This window comes from Durotheca rogersii (genome assembly GCF_024521655.1).
Source record: "Durotheca rogersii strain YMJ 92031201 chromosome Unknown GGS23scaffold_2, whole genome shotgun sequence".
Classification (NCBI taxonomy): Eukaryota; Fungi; Ascomycota; class Sordariomycetes; order Xylariales; family Xylariaceae; genus Durotheca; species Durotheca rogersii.
This window is the reverse complement of record NW_026251233.1, coordinates 301694-318904: the sequence shown is the minus strand read 5'-3', so window position 1 is coordinate 318904 and position 17211 is coordinate 301694. Positions and strand designations below refer to the sequence as shown.

Sequence of the window (17211 nt, the reverse complement as noted above, 5' to 3'; positions counted from 1 at the left end):
TTCACCTCCCTCTTTTAAACAGGAGGTACATGAGAGGAGCTTCTGCCCCCCCTCCCCTCCTCTCTCTCTTCCTCTCTCTCTCGCGGGAGATCCCGGAGCGAAACAAAATTGTCTATCTACGTGCTATCTACTAAAAGTGTTCGTGTAAGTGTGTGAATATGTGTGAGATGTGTACGTGTGGTAGAGTTCGTGTGGGTATGAATGCGTGTTTACGATGAACGTAGCAAACGCCCGGTAGGCTATCACGTTCTCGTTGGCACACCAAGTCCAAGTCCTGCTACCAACCCGTGGGTGGCATCATCGTCATCGTCGTCATCGACGTATGAGCGCTATCCGCTCGTTGCTTTTTTTCATGGCTTCTCTCCTTCGGCCAAATCGTATCCATTCCATACTACTTAAAGTTGTGCGTGACGGTTGGTTCCGTCCACAACTCAAAACCATCCTTTCTCCTATCCAGCCGTAGAGATGTCGATAAACAAAGATCGCGCATACACTGATACGCCTCGACGCAGACCTAGGGCGACGGCCCCTGGATGCCATCGACGTGGCGCACATGCCCATACTCCGTGGTTCGCCTCAGATACCGAAGGGGTGGCGAGTTGCTATAGGTCCCGGAATGTTGATACCACCAATGGCGAAAACCACAGGAGAGGCACGAGGGAAGTCTGCCCAATATCTTCAAGTGCTGTTTAAATCCCTAGTCATACCGTTCTCCGTGTCGTTAGTTTAAAAGGCATACGTCGTCCTTAGGGCCTCCTGGTCCTGAGGTTGCAGCTGGCCGAAGAATTGGTCAAACTGCGGGATAATCTGGCGGTAAATACCAATAGCCTAGTTTGATGTTAGACCTCGCAATCCGGGCAATTTTGATACCCAACTCGCACGTACCTTTTGGAAGTCCTCGTGCAGTCCGTTCTTGGTCTCGCTGCGCAGCTTCAAGTCTCTATATCGGGCAATGGCAGTGAAAAAGTGTAAGAGTGACTTCTCCATGGCCATAGGATTCTTCTCCACGATCGCAGTGAAACCTCGGAAGGCTGTCGCCTTTTCATCGGATGGGTCTACTTCGTCCATGGATTTGAGAAAATCTTCCGCAAAGCCGGCTAGATGCGGTGCTAGGAGCTCGCCGTTACCGAGTCCAAGGCGTCCTAGCGCGATGGCAGCATTCTCCGTCACCCCCTTAGGGATACCCTGATTGGTAACGATTTCGACAAAGCGCTGGAAAAGCTCGGGCACGTAAGGCGCCATCCGCGACTTGTGTTGTATGGCAATCTCGCCCGCGGACCAGCACGCATTGTTGACCACGCCAAACCCGCTGTCCATATCCTCGTCTAGAATGCTATCCAGGTCCAGTTGCTTTAGAAGCACGGAGAAGATGTTCGGCAGCGAGGGTTCCAGTTGCGCAAACACATATTTCGCACAGTCTCCGAGAAGCGCATACGCCGACTGCCGTACTTCGTCTGTCGGGTCTTCCATGCAGAACGTGAGGAGTTCGAAGAACGCCGGTTGGGACTCCTGGACGAGCTTAGCAGACTTGGACCGATCGAGCGCCTGGATTATGGCGCTGAGGAGGTCTAAACTCGTGACCAAGAAGTCCTTATCGGGGCCGTCGATGGACGGGTCATTGGCCAAGGCAAGAGACGCCTCGAGGTTCCGGTGGATGATGTTGACGCAGCGAGCGAATATCGGCTGCGCGTATGGGGTGAAGGCGTCGCCCAGTGCCATCGCAACGTAGGACAGGCACTCCAACAGGGGGAAGAGTTCTCGAGACTGGTCCGTTACTTTGGTCCACCTCTCGATGAGAGCCGGCATCAATTCGTTGACCAGATCAGGCCGAGCGAGGACGGGCCCGATATTTTCCGCCAACGTCTGCACGCAATCGTAGAGGATGTACATATTCCGGTCCTTGTACTTCTTAAAACATTTAACGTATTGCTGGATTATTGGGAGGCTGTAAGGCTCCAGTCGCTTTCCCGCCTTCTCCTCGAGGTTGGCAAAAGCAGACGCCCCAGCCTCCTGGACCCTCTTGTTGCTGTCTAGCATCTTGGTGAGGATACCCTCCATCATCGGTTCGAAATAGAGCTGCTTCTGGGTTGGATCGGCTAAATCCGCGGCCCAGGCGGAATAACGGCCCAGCGTCCAGCAGGTGATCTGCCGAACCACGGGCTCGGGGTCGTTCAAGAGGGATATTAGGTACGACACAAGCTCAGGGAGATGAGGCGTCACTACGTTGATGCAGCCTTCGGACACAGCACCCAAAGCAAGCACCGCCACCTCGCGATATGGCCAGTCGGCGTGCTTCAAATTTTTGGTCAGGTATGGCAGGATCGACTCGAAGACAGGATCCCCGAAGTCGTGGGCGAATACGTCTAGCGCAGCTGCCGAACACTTGCGTAGAGTCCACCTCTCGTCGGGATTTGCGTCGTCGCCGTCTTCCAGGTCATCGATTTCGCCTTCTTCGAGGTCGTCCATGCTAGCCAGTTTCTCGAATGCGTTTCCGTTCTGCGAAGGATCCGCGGGGCCTTCGCCGTTGGCTTGCCGCGTCGACGATTTCTTGGCAAACTGAGGTTTGATGTCTTCCTGCCGATCTTCCTCGTCTTCGTCGTCAGACGCGCCGCCGAGCAGGGCGATGTCCTCGGGGCTGTACACCATGCATTCGAGCAGGACCGGAATAATCTTGCCGATATACGGACTTAGGGATTGCCACAGATGCTCGTGCTCTCCGACCGCCAGCCAGAACTCGGCCGCATCGCAGGCTAGATCCTCATCGCCGCTCCGCTGCTGGGCGATGATGTAGTCGACTAGACCGGGGAGATGGGGTTGTATCTTATCCGGGCGAGACTCGACTAGTTGTATAAATGCTCTGCATACTTGCATCCGGACATCGGAGCTCTCGTCCGTAGCTAGAGTGAATAGATGTTGCAGCAAGTCGTCGACGGAGTTGAGCATGGCTTGGGACTTTCGAGCAGCAAAGACGTTGATGGCTGTCAAGGCCTGGGAGCGAACCTTGGGCAGGGGACTCTTAGTCGCCTGTATCAATTTGGGGAGGATGAAGTTCAGAGGCCGCTCTCCGTTCAGCTCGCGCTCCAGCATCTTGGTGTTGTCTTCGCAGATCTTGGCCATGGCGGCCATGGCGCCCTCCTGGCCTTCATTCGAGACCTGGCCGGTCTCGTTGCCGATCATCTTGAGAAGCTCCGGCAGCAGCTCGGGCCAACTCATGATACCGCCTCGACGGATCATCTCGGTCGCGATATTGCCAGCATAGTTGCGCATCTGGCTGTTCTTATCCTGCAGGCCGAGCGGGATCGCCATCTTGATCAGGTCGAGGCTGTTGGCAGCGATCTGCCTCGAACCGGTCTTGATGTTGTTCTTGAGCATGATCGCGGCAGCGGACCGCACGAGGAAATAGTCCTGAACGGAGCACTGCAGGCCGGCGGGGGGCTCCTGGCTCGAGAACAGATAGATGAGATAGTTATTGATGTCGGGAGACGCCTTTGCTTGGGTGAGCATCTGAAGGGAGGGGAGCCTCTGTTAGCTTGCGCCGGCGAAAATGCGTGCTGAGGATCCGACAGACGCCCACGGCCTATCGACGACAGGAGCGCAGACAAGGGAAGGGATGTCTTCTCTCACATTCTCGGCATGTTTCTGGGCAGCGACGTCAAATCCGCTGAGGGAGTCCTTGAGACAAGCAGCCAGCGTGCTCAGGGACTCGGGTGAGGGCTGCCATGCCATGGTGGGCAGCGGGAAGGGGGGGGGGGGGGAAGCGGGATTCGAGATAAGAGGTTCGAATGGCTGTGCTCGACTCTCCTAGGCGTCTAGAGAGGATACCCGAGGTGTTGCGACAGCTGTGGGAAGCAGGCAGGCAGGCAGAGACAGGCGGTCAGGTATGGGCTCCCCGCGGTGATGGTAGTAATATCATGGGGATTCTCTGGTGATGGTGGGGGTGTGTGCTGAAAGCAACTGAACCGAGTCGGGAGAGGAAAGACGGCAAAATGCTGGTAATATCAGAGGGACGGGAGCCGGGGGATAATTGAGATAAAACAGCAAGATGGGCCCCTCTTTGATGCTGTCCTGGGGTCCGCTCGATCTGTGTCGTGCTTGATCTGTCTTGTCGAGGGGCGGTAGTGTGTAAGTAGGGATGGGAGGTAAGTGGAATGAATGAAGGGCGAGCGGCCTGGCTGTTGTCGTCGTCACGGCTCTGTTGGATTGTCACAAGAGAATCGGGGTACATCCAACGGTAAGTAACAAGTGACCCGGAGGAATCGATAGACAGTTCATCGATCTTGTGGTCCGGAAAGGGGGGGGCCGTGACCTTGGGAGTTACCAAAGGGTGGGATTTTGGGGGGGAGGGAGGATGTGGTGAGGGCCTCTCAGGGCTCATGGATAAAACTGGTACAATTAATTGGTGGGGTGGTGGTGAGAGCCATGCACCTTTTTTTTTTTTTTTTTTTTACACACGCCACTAGTGACTTTAGCTATGTTGACTCCTCTTCTCCTTCCGCAACCTTCTCTCCCTCCACTTCCCCTTCCTCTTTCTTCTCCCCCTTCTTAGTTTTTTTTTTTTTTTCTTCAACCCTTTCCATCCTCCCCATCTGTACATAATGCATGTACCTAATATAGGTATGCATGTATGCACTTCCGCCCCACCGGTTAGGACTGCCCACCTTCTTCAAAGGCAGGTACATGGAGAGGGGTACTCGGCTGTAAGAGTATAAACAGCTGGTCAAGCAAGACGACGGAAAACATCAGGTTGCACCCACACTCTCCACACTGACCTAAGTGGGTACCCGGGTACTTAACCTGTAGTGCTCATAGTGTGTGTCGACCAGGTACCTATCTATTAATGTATATCTCCTACGGCCCCACAGCGGCTTAGATGGTGTGTACATTACGTACATCTAGGTAGGTACCCAACATGTGCGTGCATACTCTATCATACCTGGGTACCTAGGTAGGTAGGTACCTAAGTTGGCTATGCAACCACTATAACATACCTACCTACCTCTGCATGGGTAGGCACCGGGTAGGCTACATAGAGCCAGTCCCATATCCTCTTGACCTGTCTCCAGGTCGATGTGTAATACACATACCTAGGTACCTATGTGTAGGAGGTTGTACGTAAATTCAAGCAGCCGGGGGGCCGACCTGTGAACGTTGGTAGGGTAGGGAGGAGTTTGCTGGCCTGGCTCTGGCTTGGGTACAGTCACCAGCTAACGGCGCGGTGATAGCGCCCTGGGCACATGACGCATGAAGCTCTAGCCAGGTCTGGGTAAGCCTAGGAGAAGGTACCTACCTACGGTAGGCTGTACACGTACATATGCCACTAATAGGCAGATACCTGTCTCCCCACCTCTCTGGTATCCGAAAGTGGATAGGCTGCCTCTCCTTAGGTAGGTATGTATTTATAGAGGAGGTACCTAGGTGCGTATCTACCTACATTAAGTGATTTACTTGCGTATACGTATACGCCTAACCTCTAAGTTGACATATGGCAGAGGGCCTCATACTCGCATCGCTGCAGGCAGTGGTATACTACGTAGCACAGTAATTTACGGTGGGCGAGCGGGATCTCCCATATTAATAAAATATAAAATATGTGCATAATATCGGGTTACGTACCTGTTTAGACTCTGTAATCGTACCAGTTTCCCAGGGGGAAAAGCAACCCTATTAGGTTAGGTACCTGCCATGCATGGCCCGGAAGGCAGTTTAAGAGGTAGGTACCAGGTAGCTACCTGAAGTCTCCTTCTTACCCATCCTTACGTAATAACTACCTCTACCGTTCCCTCTCTGTAGGAATTACTCAGTAATATCTTCCCATCAGGCTTGGCAATGGTTAGCAGGAGGTGGTAGGTAGGCAAGGCATACGTAGGGATGTAGAGGCCAGCCAGTTTACGGATTCGTTTTCTACCTTCGCCGCGGCTCCGTGCAACAAAACAACCCCCAGGCCTCAAACAAGGCCTGACAATTACGCACGGCTCAATCAAAGCTTGCGTAGCACACAGCTTCGGCACCCTCGAAGCGGTAGAAGAATCAAACAAGATTTTCAGAGGCAGATCCCTCAACGCGGGTGAAGCGTCCAGCCCATTCCCGATACCCACGTCTCCACTACTCCATCGCCCGCTGCAGACCCCAGGTCCACGGGGCAGCTGACCTTGCCCTGGCCATCTAGTGTACGCCGTGCTCTCCGGCCTCCGTCTCTATATTCCTCTCCCCGCCTATCCTCTCCGCGTATAAATCCGGCCGCCTGTGAGGCTAGCGAGTGAGAACAAGCGTACCGACGCGTTGACACGCCCGCCGAACACGTATGCCTACGCACATTCGGCCCGCGCACAGAGCGTCCGGTGCCAGGTCTCACCTATACCTACTCGCCTCTCCTCGTGGTCCCTTCCACTACGGCCGGTACTATACTGTCGTAGCCCGTGCGACGAGGCCGCCAGGTCGGGCTCTCTGAATACGAAATATGCCATGCAATGTGTAGGAGAGAGGTCACCGTGACAGCAGCAACTGAAATGAACTGCCACCCGCGGCACCGCACGCCCTCCTCCCCGGTGCGACGCGGATCGCCACCCAGACGATGCCGGGCCAGACGGCTGCTGTTATTAAAGAAGTGCCCCCTCGTCTAAAAATAAATCAACGTGGACGAAAACCAAAGTTATCTACCCAGGAGGCAGACAGTGTGGAAGCAGCGCGATGGGTACAGGCCGATGCAAGTCAGCCAAAGGCTGCCACGGTTTAATTGCCCTTTTGTTTTGGGGGCATCCCTCCTGTTTCCGGGGCGGGCAGGTGATGGCTTCACACCGAGAAGACGAAGGGCCAGAGGGAACATCGAGACAAGAATCGGGTACTGGGCATACATAAACACATTGCATACATACGAGGTGAATCGGTGGCGGCGAGCAGCTGGGGATCTGGACGACACTATGACGAAATCCTGTACATCACCCCTACCTCCCGTCAATCCCCATGCCTACCCCTCCGTTTCCCCCGTCATCTCTCATATCTATCATTATTCACTTCCCGTGGGGCTTGTCCAGCTGAGGGTTCGGGGAAGGGCCCCCAAGGGACAGTGAGCGGCACCCTCAGGCCGACGGGAAACACAAACATTTCGATGCTGGGTTTCTTTAATATCACGGGATCCGGTTTGGCTGTCCCATCCCGAGAGGTAATCTCGATACATACGATATCGCACCCATGTACGGGTATGCTGCTTCTCCCAAGCGGGTTGGTGAGCAATCTCCTGGCCACTCCCTGGGCCGCTTTCCCTTCCCCTCAAGTTTGTCCTCAGGTAATCACTTTTTTCCTTCAAGCCACTTTTGACAGGCCAGATGCCGTAGAACCCGGGGATCTGCACAGGGCATTCATTATTGAATCCGCCAGCTGCCGCACATCGACGGCACCCTACCTCTGAAGGAAGGAAAGGAAAACATCCTACGACTTCCCTGCCCCCTCCTTTCTATGCCGTCTACTACTAAGTAACGTACGCCCGAGCGGTGGGTGGCGGGTTGTGGTGGTGATGGCGATCCTGGCGGGGGTTGCGTCGCACGCGTATGTGTCGGGAAGAGACCACGGATCAAGAAGACGTATGCAGATAGCCGCGCCCGGGCTGCCGATTTTGACGCAGATCAGCCCGCTGCCCTGGCCAGGGCGGCCGAGCAGGACGATGTCGGCAGTGGAGAGGCCCCCCTAGGCCGTATGCTTGTCTCACTGCCTAGTGAATTCTAGACTACTACCGACGTCCCCTCGTAGGCGTCTCCCTCCTATATGTGCTACGCGTTGTCTCGATCGCGAGTGCTGTAGATGGCAAGTATCTCGGGCGAACCACGTCTATATGGCGGGTTTGGTTAGACAAGAATGGTTCGATGGGCCGAGTTTTAAAAGGCATATGTACTGCTCGTCGATCAAGTAGGTGATGTGATACGAGTGAAGGGGGGGGAGATAGGATAGAGGTGTCTGCGACGGGATAACCCAATGGCAACAATATAAACCCCATTCAAACGTTAATAATAAGCACGAAAGTGAGACCAGGCAGCCGGTATATAGGTTCGTATTCAAGGGAAATAGGATACCGTCGACGGCTCGTACTTGACTCATATAGCCCCTCTTCCACTCGGGAAGGGGCTTTCTCTAGCAGCCTGAGACTCATACGTAGCCTAAGACAGGTAAAGTTGGATGGCCTCGGCTTGAGGGGGTTTCTAGGGAACGGCCGTTGACGATGCATTAGGGTAGGCCGGCGAACCTTCACAACACCAACTCCTATTGAATATGCAGTGAGCTATGGGTATTGGACAGAAGTGAGCACGACCATTTCCGTAACTAGGTAACGGCTCTCGGGCAGCCATGCCGTTATAATCCGTGCCTCTTCGTACAGCCACCGTGCAAACGGATGGAAGGATTAATAGGTCTCGTATATGGTTGCCTAACTCCGCAGACCGGTCTGGCCTAGGGAGCATATGCTCATACGACATCGACGCCCCAAGCAGCACGCCGAACTAAACAAGGTGGTCTAGTCTCACGAGAACCCCGTTCTGTGTGCCTCTGGGTCTACGGCAAGCGAGAGCTTGCCGAATACACACGTGCTTCTCTCGACAGATACGGACGACAGCCGCCGGCCTAGCTCCTATCGGGGGCTACCGTGCGAGGTTCCGCGCGACCCATCGAGGCTCTTATATAAGGCTGGCATTGTGCAAAGGCGCTATGCCACCTACTCCCCAAAAACACACTTCCCGCATAGGGATCCGTAGCGCCCTCACGGACTGCCAGTCCCGTTTGGCAAGGCGTTAGGTGGCTTGATGACACTCTGAAGCTTACCGAGAGCGACATCGACGACGCTCCTGAACGCCTCCATCTCCTCCTCCACCGTCCCCCCGAGCCCCGTGCTGGCGAGGCTGATGGAGTTCGCCACGTACACGGGCATGTGCGTCTTCTTGGCCAAGATCTTGGCCAGCCGCGTGGTGAACTCCAACGTAGCCTCTACTGAGTAGATTGCCGTCGACAGCGGCTGGCTGGGGTTGTACTTCTAAAGACGGGCAGCACAGACAATGTCAGAAAAATATTAGACGCAGATTCATGAGTGGCGGTTAGGTTACATACGTTAGGTAAGGCGTAGACGAACGATCCTAGTGGTGCTGCTCCAGGCTCCTCATCCACAGACTTGGTGGTGAGGAATATGACGATAACTTTGGACGTAATATCTAGGCGCATATGAATCCTCGTATCTAAAGAGCGTGGTAAAGGGAGAGAGAGTTGGATCGGGTTCTCGGTATCTGCCGTAGCCATTTTAATACTGGAGGATTCAACTTAGGGGGAGCCTCTACAACGGCAGACTTGACCACAGATGACTTGGTATGAATTATGGTACGAGTTAGGTTTGTAGGAGTATAGTAGGTAGGAAAGGAGGCACATTACGCACTCCTTTTCATAAGCTTCCATGATATTTGCGGGTACCTACCTTAGGTACACATTCGGTTTACCTACAGCAATGTGTTGGGGTTTATTGGTACCTTAGGTACCTACGTCCCAACCCACGTCAGGTAGGAGGTAGGTACCTACCTACCTACATATGGTAATCCGGACTCTCGCAGCATTGTTGCGTAGAGAGATATCCTGGTAACAGCATCGAGGCTATCTACCTACTTCCTACCTATCTAATACGCATAGCGACGTCTAGTGCAGTGTTACATGTAACGGGTCACACCAAGTTCCCTAAGGCTACGTACCTCTAGGTACCTAAGATACCTACCAGGTAGGTACCTATGTACTCTTCTGTACGCAACGACATCGGGAGATCTGCAAATTCTGAGGCGCCTCGAGCAGTTTCTCAACCTCAAGCTCCCAATTTCACATACCTACCTAGGCGTACACCTCGATCTGGTGGCTCCGGGCTCACCCTCGCGGAGATTGTGTTAACTCACCTTCACATGAACCGACTATCTTAACTCTCCCCGTCAAGCCCCCTCCATCCGAGGCTACGCCGCGTCAGCACCTCGAAAACGACGCCGGAGTCCCCGGAATCCGGCTCTCGTCACCGTCACACATTCCATGCTTGCGTGGGCAATTGATGATGAAATTCAGATAATGATGTATTCTTCTTGGCTTCGATACAGCCAAAATACTAGCAACTGGTAGATGAAGAGCCACCTCGCTCCGTTCCGCCGCTCTGTCATCGGGTCATCCTCTCTGTGTGCCCCTCCACCCGGTCCTCCCCAGCTCCATCGTCTCGCGTGCTACCCCGCCATCTCGCCGCAAGCCGGTCAGCTTCTGGTTGCTATCAGTTAGGACCATTCCGTCTTCATCAAACTCCGGCCATTCCCTTCCTGATTCTTTCCCTGCTTTCTCCTCCTTGGGGTAGCGTCTCTCACCGCTCGTGATGGAGTCGGTAAACCGGGCTCGCGATGATAATTCACAATGGAGTGGTGTCGAGGAGACCTCGGAGGACCCAGAGGAGATCCGAGTCATATTCTGCGCTCTTGATTCGTTTAGGTCAGTATTATCGGCCTATCGTCGTATCGTATCTTTTACAGTGCTTCCTGCTTTTTTCTCTCGTCCACGCCCCCCTCTCTTAGGTATGTATGTATATATATAGATGTGTGTGGGTGTGCGGGTGTCCGAGAGAGGGAGAGAGGGAGGAGGGGGGGGGGGGGGGTTGTTCTGTATGAGTGAGAGGAAGATAGAGGTTTTTCCACGCTCGTAGTATACATCCCCGTCCTTCTTAGTATATGGATAGATCCTCCGCCGGCGCGCGGTTCCTATATCTGTGTTGCGAACACTAACGAACACCTACCTATAACACAGTCAATACGCGAAGACGGCCCACCTAAATTGCACCCATCTTCGCAGGCAAGCATTTTACGCTCTGCCTCAAGCACACTGGCAGTTGCTTGCCCAACCTCCCTTCTCATATTTGGATATGTTGTCGCGGATAGACGATGCCATAGAGTGCAACGCAGAGCTTGCTCGCATAATCGTCAAGGCCGGCCTTCGATCCTTTGGTGTGGCTAGCACGACGTCGGGAGAGGAACCCACCATGCCCGAGGAATGGTCCGGTATTGCTAAGTACAATGACCTGGATAAGGCCCGGAGCATTATTCGGCAATTTTACCGTGACTGGTCGACCGAGGGCGCCATCGAGCGCGACGCTTGCTACGGTCCCGTTTACGACGTCCTGCAGGCAGAAAGGGCCAAGCGTAACGACGGGGTCCGGATGAAGGTGTTGGTTCCCGGCGCCGGGCTGGGACGCTTAGTCTTCGATCTCTGCCGGTTAGGCTACGAGAGCGAAGGAAACGAGATATCATACCATCAGCTGTTGGCGTCGTCCTACATACTTAATTGGTCTGAGCAAGCGGGGCAGCACACGATATACCCATGGATCCACAGCTTCTCCAACCACCAGACCCGAGAGAACCAGTTTAGAGCTTACAAGATCCCCGACATCCACCCGCAAACTACGCTCGCGTCGACCCAAGGCATCGGGTCGATGCAGATGTGCGCAGCCGACTTCCTCTGCCTGTACGGCGACGAGGGCCACAGGGACTCGTACGACGCCGTGGCCGCGGTCTTCTTCCTCGACACGGCCCCGAACCTGATCCGCTACCTCGAGGTCATCCGGAGCTGCCTGAAGCCCGGCGGCGTGCTCATCAACGTCGGCCCCCTGCTGTGGCACTGGGAGAACCACGTGCCCGGGCACCACGGATACGACGGCGACGGCGACTACGACGAGAGCAGCGTGTCGGGCATCGCGGAGCCCGGGAGCTTCGAGCTCACCGACGACGAGGTCGTCGCGCTGGTCGAGCGCATGGGCTTCGTCGTCGAGAAGCGGGAGAAGGGCCTACACGCGCCCTACGTGCAGGACGCCCAGAGCATGCTGCAGATGGTGTACAAGGCCAGCCATTGGGTTGTGCGGAAACCCGTCGCCGCCGCCGAACCCGGGACTGGCCCCTAAGGGCGTACCGACTAGGCCTCGGGAGGAGAGGAGAGGGGAGGGCGAAACGGAAGTTTCTAACAAGCATTTGCATCTGGGGTTTTGAGACGAAAAAATCTCTTTCGCACGGATACCACTTACTTCTACCGCCAGCGCGCGGAGACGTTAACGAGGTCATGACATGCATAGGGAGGGATATTATAGACCTGTGACCTATAAGACATATATACTACGGTCGCAATAATGGTAGGAGGCGAGAATATGCCGGTGATACGACATGGCGACGTAGAACTTGCATAGATAATAACAGTTGCATATTTCCTAGGTCCCTTCCATATCATAGATCGTTCACGGTAGTCAGCCTCGTGAGATCTTTTCCCTCTTGTTCGGCCTTTCTCGACTAGTAATACTATCATACATATACGCACGACGCAACCAACCTCTCACAGCTTGGGCTCGGGGGCGTTGGCCTCGAACAGGCCGCCGCGGCTCCAGAGGGAGCCGCCGTCGATCTCGATGGCGGCGCCGTTGACGTGGGAGCCGGCGCGGGAGGCAAGGTAGACGACGGCGCCGGCGATGTCCTCGGGGCGGCCGAGGCGGCCGGCGGGGTTGGCCTGGGCGTGGCGGTCGACGCCGCCGGTGAGGGCGAGGAGGCCGTTGGCCATCTTGGTGGGGAAGAAGCCGGGGCAGATGGAGTTGACGAGGACGTGGCGGGGGGCGAGCTCGACGGCGAGGTTGCGGCCGAGGTGGATGACGGCGGCCTTGCTGGCCGAGTAGCCGAAGGTGGCCTGGGGCCCGAGCGTGCCGACGCTGAGCCCGGCGACGGAGGCGGTGATGATGATGCGCGAGGGGTCGTCGCGGGTCGCGCGGGCCTCGAGCAGCGGCGCGAACTGCTGCGCGAGCAGGAACACGCCGCGCACGTTGAGGTCCATGACCTTCGAGAAGGCCGTGTCGGGGTGCGTGTCGAAGGCCTCGCCCCAGGTGGCGCCGGCGTTGGCGAAGAGGATGTCGACGTGGTCGGCGTGGCGGCGGACCTGCTCGACGAGCGAGCGCACGCCCGCCAGAGACGAGCAGTCGGCTGGGGCGGCGATGGCGCGGGCCCCCGGGGCTAGGCTCGGCAGCGCGTTGAGCTGGGCGACGGCGGCGTCGCAGGCCTTGGCCTTGCGCGAGCTGATGAACACAGTCGCGCAGCCGGCCTGGAGGAAGCTGTGGGCAGAGGGATGGTCAGTCTCGGAGTTGACCACGGGCTGGTTGTCTGCCTCCCTGGCTTCCTGGGACGGGTAGGACTCACGCCGATGCCGCGTTGAGGCCCAAGCCCCTAGAGCCGCCAGTAACGACGGCGATCTTGCCCTTGAGGGAGAAGAGCGACGGGAAGTCGTGGAGGGCGGTCTCGTCGGCCATGGTTCTGGGTGGCTAGAGGGTGATGATCAGTGGCCGTTGCTTCGAAGGTGACGGGGAGAGACGGTGTAGGTTAGTGGTGACCGGTATGGGCATACAAGTAAGGTGCTTAGATATGTATACTATATACACCTATGCCGGCTCGACCTCGGTAATGGTGGTATAAGCGTCCCGCAGAGTACTCGAGACTATACGGGGCTAAAAGGTAGCCTAGACTTGGACGAGCTGCGAGGTGAAGGTCGTGGCTAGAAGTACCCAAACAAAACAACCCTATACGAGTCGAATCGCCGCGGAGAGGGACGAGACGTCGGCTTCAGAAGGGTTGAGCATTGGACGAGTGGGCAATTGGACAACTCGTCGGAGTGATTGTAGGGATTATGAACCTGGAACGAGGGCGAGATGTCCGTTGCCGCGTCAATATATACGTAGGTATCTATCAAGAACGCACGGTGGCGGGCACATGGCCACCATAAGTACTTGACCCCGTGGGCGCCCGCGGCCATCGGCCAAAGTACCCCAGGTAGCGCGCGCGATGGATCAAGTTCCCCGGCCTTTGTGAGGACTTGCCGAGGCTTACGGCCGCCAAGCGATCAGGTTCAGGTTCAACCCCACAAACCTCCCAACACGGCCCTACCAGGAGGTACCTCCTAACGAGGCCAGGTACCTGGCCGATGCACTAGAGGCACCTCTACCTAAGGTACCCAATAACCCAAATCCCATGCGCATTTGTACCTACGTGTGCGTGGAGGTACCTTAGGTAGGTAGAACATGCTTACGGATGGATAATGGAATGTATACGCCTTAGGTACCTACTCGTCGCTCACCGGTGCGCCAACAATCACGAGGGCGCCAAGCAGGCGCGTAGAACGGAGAGAGGGCGTCGTATGTGGGGACTACACACCTCTACGCCTCTTCGCTTCGTCTTGCCTCCCCTCCTTTTTCTCTCTCTTCTTGGCAGTCCGGCTCGGCTAACTCGCCCGCCTATCGCGCCGGGTTGTCTTCCATCGCAGAATCGTAATCGCCTTGCTCGCGTTCGTCTTCGTCCTCTTCCCCGTAGTCTCTCCCGTCGCTCCCCTGGCTGTAATACTCGTCCGTGTCCTCGCCCGCATCGTCGTCGGAAATAGCCTCGTACCAACCGCTCTCTTCCGCCAAGACACCCTCGTCTTGACCGCCTAGCCCGCCCTCTCCGTTGAACATCCCGTCCGAGTCCCAGTTGTCCAAATCTTCGCCGACCGGGCTCGAGCGGGCATCCGCTTCGGCTGAGTCCGGCTTCAGCTTGATATTGGGCGCGCGCCTGCGTCGTCTTCCGTCCGGGTCTTTTATCGGCCGGAGGAACGGGTCGATGGTTAGGCCGATGGGCTTGTCTGTCGTATCGGGCCATAGCCCGATTCTAGAATTGAGGAATGAGTTGTAGATGAACCCCGGCTTCTGGGGGTCGTCCTCGTCCGAGCCCATCCTTCCCCGCTTGATGGCTACCATCTTCACCTTCATGACCATCTTGACCTTGGTCCACATGCCGCGGTAATACCACCCGGAGTCCGCTAGGTCGCACTCGCCCCGAAGAGGCGCGTGGTCGATGATATTTCGCACAAACGAATCCGTAATATCGCAGACCTGCCAGAACTTCCCGTCCGTAGAAAAGCGTTCGCCGTCCCAGATGTGGCTATCGCGATTGTCCGCCAAACGCTTCTTGAACTGGTCCTTCCTGATAATTTCCCACGGCACTTTGTTTGTTCCTACGATGTTCTTCTCCAATTTGAAGGCTAGGGTCTGGTAGATTCGAAACTTAGGATCCGTTCGGGGGTCGACGCCGTACTTTACGAAAGCGTCGCGCCACGGTCCACCCCTGAATTGGTATCCGACAAGCTGGAGCGCGATTCTAAGAAGCGAATCGGTATAGTTGCCTGTTACGCGATTGAGAATGGCGCGACGTGTCCACACCGGCCTTTCTTCCATCAAAGCGCGAAGTTGGCCTAGCAGGTCGTCCGGTATCCGGTAGGTGGCATCTGGCTGGCGCCGAGGTTTCTGGGGCACGGGGAACGTGTTGTGGTTGATGAAGTAACCGTACGAGTGTTTTTTCCTCCCCTGGACATTCGTGAGCTTTGGCTGCCCCACCTCATCGAGGCCGCCGATCCTCACGTTCGGGTTCTGTTCGTAGTTGTAATTGAACCCGATGACTTTGTCGGTGAAATGAGGCGGGGGTATGATTTCCTGGCCCGGGCCCGTCGCCACGCCAGGGGAAAACCGGAATTGCCTCAATTTGGGAACTAGCACCTAGGTTAGCCGACTCCCGTCGCGGACGGCTAGGCCGCGTTTCTCGCCTACCTTGCATGGGAAGCAAGTGCTCCGCGGTTTTCGTTAAGAAAGAAGAGCTCGAGTTGGCGAATTGGAAATCCGCGAGACCCCGATATCTGTGACTATCTCGGACCACCCCGACGACTTCAGTCTGGTAATCGTCGATATTGTCCCGCATCTTGCGGAGGATAGACCTTGGCGTGTCGCGTCGGCCTACGGAGCTGACTTGAGTGACTTCGGAGCCGAAGGAACTGGCATCGACGCCGTCGACATCGCCGGTAAACGGCTCGTTGCTTCCCCTCTTCCGCTTCCTGCCCGTCCTCTTAGGGACGGTTATTTTGAGCAGGATGTTGTTGGTCGCGGCATGATGCGACACGATAGGCTTTGACGTCGGGTTTTCAGGCCGGAACCATAGAGGAATCGAACTCGGCTCTGGCGTGTCTATAAGAAGCTGTATTGATGTGGCGGTTAATATTCGTCCGAGCAGATAGCAGCAGGAGTACCAACCTTGTGAAAGTCGGGCTCCTGTCCAAACGAAGCGAGCCCCCTATCGAGATTGCGCAAGACACACGGGTGTTCTATAGCCACTATCCTCCTCTCGGGCACATCGAAGACCGGCGCACCACCATCGGTTTCACTCGAATGGTCGAGGGGATATGGACCGTCGCCTTCCATCATTACGAAGTAGGTATTTTGTTGCAGACTATAGTAGAGGCGCGCATAATACGGAGCTCCAACGGACTCTTATGGACCGCTCATCCATCGCGTGTACCTATCTAGAAGTATGTGTAGATATCAACGACGCCGCGATAAGGGGCGTTGCTCTCTTCGCACCTCGTGGGATGGCCGGTACTTCTCGCACTTACACACCCCGGACAGGTTCCTGTTGTTGGTTTCCTTACGTCGCTCCGTGATGTCTCATTCCCACTGTCGAAGCTTGAAGCTACAGGACGCTTAGGTTCGACTTAGCGTTGGGCGGCGTCGTGGCACCTATTCCGTATTGGTAGGTAGCTATTCCGGTCCGACACGCTGGCGGTGACAACTATTCGGCGGCCAACTGGAAACTGGCCGGCGTCTTTTTCCTCTCTGGATGCGGCGCAATCCTCGGCTACCCCTGCATCTCCTCCCGGGACTGTACTCGTAAGTGTCAAGCTGCGCAGAACGGAAGAACCCGTAGACTCGATATCTTTTTGCAGACGTGGGTGGGAGAGAAATGGAGGGTCCAATGCCACAGCGTGCGACATTCGGTAGGATCTACTTTGCGTATCTAATCGGAGCAGACGGCCGGGAGCCAATCAGCAACGTGCAGTTGGGCCGAGTATAGGTACTCATAAGTGTGTTCAGTGGAGCATACCTCTCTCTCATAAAGCTACCTCATAGCCTTATGGAGGCACCCAAGGTATATGCATTTCGTGCGCACATGCCTATGTGCGTGTACATGCACTCACTTGACGGCCTTCGGCGTTTTACACAGTTGTATGCATAAAAGTATAACTTTAGTCGCGATAAGTATCTCTAGGTTCCTAGGTGGGTGGTAGGCGGTCCGAAGTACCTATGTGTGTACATGCAGCACTCGGGAGATGTACGTATTCCATCCTCTCGTC

General features: G+C 55.7%; 5 protein-coding genes across 5 annotated transcripts; 1 reads left to right on the top strand and 4 right to left on the bottom strand.

Moving 5' to 3' along the window:
• Window positions 1-643: 643 nt before the first annotated feature.
• Window positions 644-4336, bottom strand: GGS23DRAFT_164820 (armadillo-type protein). The gene is made up of 3 exons (XM_051511484.1): window positions 3625-4336; window positions 886-3504; window positions 644-828 (listed from the first exon to the last, which is right to left on the bottom strand). Exons 1-3 carry the CDS (start codon window positions 3724-3726, stop codon window positions 727-729), a joined length of 2823 nt encoding a protein of 940 aa, XP_051375887.1. The 5' UTR covers window positions 3727-4336; the 3' UTR covers window positions 644-726.
• A 3820-nt stretch (window positions 4337-8156) lies between these two features.
• Window positions 8157-9431, bottom strand: GGS23DRAFT_547196 (uncharacterized protein). The gene is made up of 2 exons (XM_051515073.1): window positions 9088-9431; window positions 8157-9013 (listed from the first exon to the last, which is right to left on the bottom strand). Exons 1-2 carry the CDS (start codon window positions 9271-9273, stop codon window positions 8744-8746), a joined length of 456 nt encoding a protein of 151 aa, XP_051375886.1. The 5' UTR covers window positions 9274-9431; the 3' UTR covers window positions 8157-8743.
• A 717-nt stretch (window positions 9432-10148) lies between these two features.
• Window positions 10149-12146, top strand: GGS23DRAFT_164756 (N2227-domain-containing protein). The gene is made up of 2 exons (XM_051511483.1): window positions 10149-10563; window positions 10789-12146. The coding sequence occupies exons 1-2, from the start codon at window positions 10364-10366 to the stop codon at window positions 11933-11935; spliced, it is 1347 nt and encodes a 448-aa protein (XP_051375885.1). The 5' UTR covers window positions 10149-10363; the 3' UTR covers window positions 11936-12146.
• GGS23DRAFT_164708 (uncharacterized protein) lies at window positions 12147-13849 on the bottom strand. The gene is made up of 3 exons (XM_051511482.1): window positions 13411-13849; window positions 13206-13319; window positions 12147-13120 (listed from the first exon to the last, which is right to left on the bottom strand). Exons 2-3 carry the CDS (start codon window positions 13313-13315, stop codon window positions 12358-12360), a joined length of 873 nt encoding a protein of 290 aa, XP_051375884.1. The 5' UTR covers window positions 13316-13319; window positions 13411-13849; the 3' UTR covers window positions 12147-12357.
• On the bottom strand, window positions 13850-16428 carry GGS23DRAFT_164707 (uncharacterized protein). The gene is made up of 3 exons (XM_051511481.1): window positions 16115-16428; window positions 15638-16058; window positions 13850-15579 (listed from the first exon to the last, which is right to left on the bottom strand). The coding sequence occupies exons 1-3, from the start codon at window positions 16283-16285 to the stop codon at window positions 14294-14296; spliced, it is 1878 nt and encodes a 625-aa protein (XP_051375883.1). The 5' UTR covers window positions 16286-16428; the 3' UTR covers window positions 13850-14293.
• Between the last annotated feature and the right edge of the window lie 783 nt (window positions 16429-17211).

Excerpts from the sequence above, each read along its gene's own strand:
- GGS23DRAFT_164708 (XM_051511482.1), bottom strand. The coding sequence starts at position 13,315 with ATGGCCGACGAGACCGCCCTCCACGACTTCCCGTCGCTCTTCTCCCTC. Across the intron at positions 13,121-13,205 it reads GGCCTCAACGCGGCATCGGC|CTTCCTCCAGGCCGGCTGCG; the intron begins GTGAGTCCTACC and ends CTCTGCCCACAG.
- GGS23DRAFT_164707 (XM_051511481.1), bottom strand. The coding sequence starts at position 16,285 with ATGATGGAAGGCGACGGTCCATATCCCCTCGACCATTCGAGTGAAACC. Across the intron at positions 16,059-16,114 it reads AGGAGCCCGACTTTCACAAG|CTTCTTATAGACACGCCAGA; the intron begins GTTGGTACTCCT and ends ACATCAATACAG. Across the intron at positions 15,580-15,637 it reads GCACTTGCTTCCCATGCAAG|TTCCCAAATTGAGGCAATTC; the intron begins GTAGGCGAGAAA and ends CCTAGGTGCTAG.
- GGS23DRAFT_164756 (XM_051511483.1), top strand. The coding sequence starts at position 10,364 with ATGGAGTCGGTAAACCGGGCTCGCGATGATAATTCACAATGGAGTGGT. Across the intron at positions 10,564-10,788 it reads CGCCCCCCTCTCTTAGGTAT|TCAATACGCGAAGACGGCCC; the intron begins GTATGTATATAT and ends CCTATAACACAG.
- GGS23DRAFT_164820 (XM_051511484.1), bottom strand. The coding sequence starts at position 3,726 with ATGGCATGGCAGCCCTCACCCGAGTCCCTGAGCACGCTGGCTGCTTGT. Across the intron at positions 3,505-3,624 it reads CCCAGAAACATGCCGAGAAT|ATGCTCACCCAAGCAAAGGC; the intron begins GTGAGAGAAGAC and ends CCCTCCCTTCAG. Across the intron at positions 829-885 it reads TGCACGAGGACTTCCAAAAG|GCTATTGGTATTTACCGCCA; the intron begins GTACGTGCGAGT and ends ACATCAAACTAG.
- GGS23DRAFT_547196 (XM_051515073.1), bottom strand. The coding sequence starts at position 9,273 with ATGGCTACGGCAGATACCGAGAACCCGATCCAACTCTCTCTCCCTTTA. Across the intron at positions 9,014-9,087 it reads TCGTCTACGCCTTACCTAAC|AAGTACAACCCCAGCCAGCC; the intron begins GTATGTAACCTA and ends GCCCGTCTTTAG.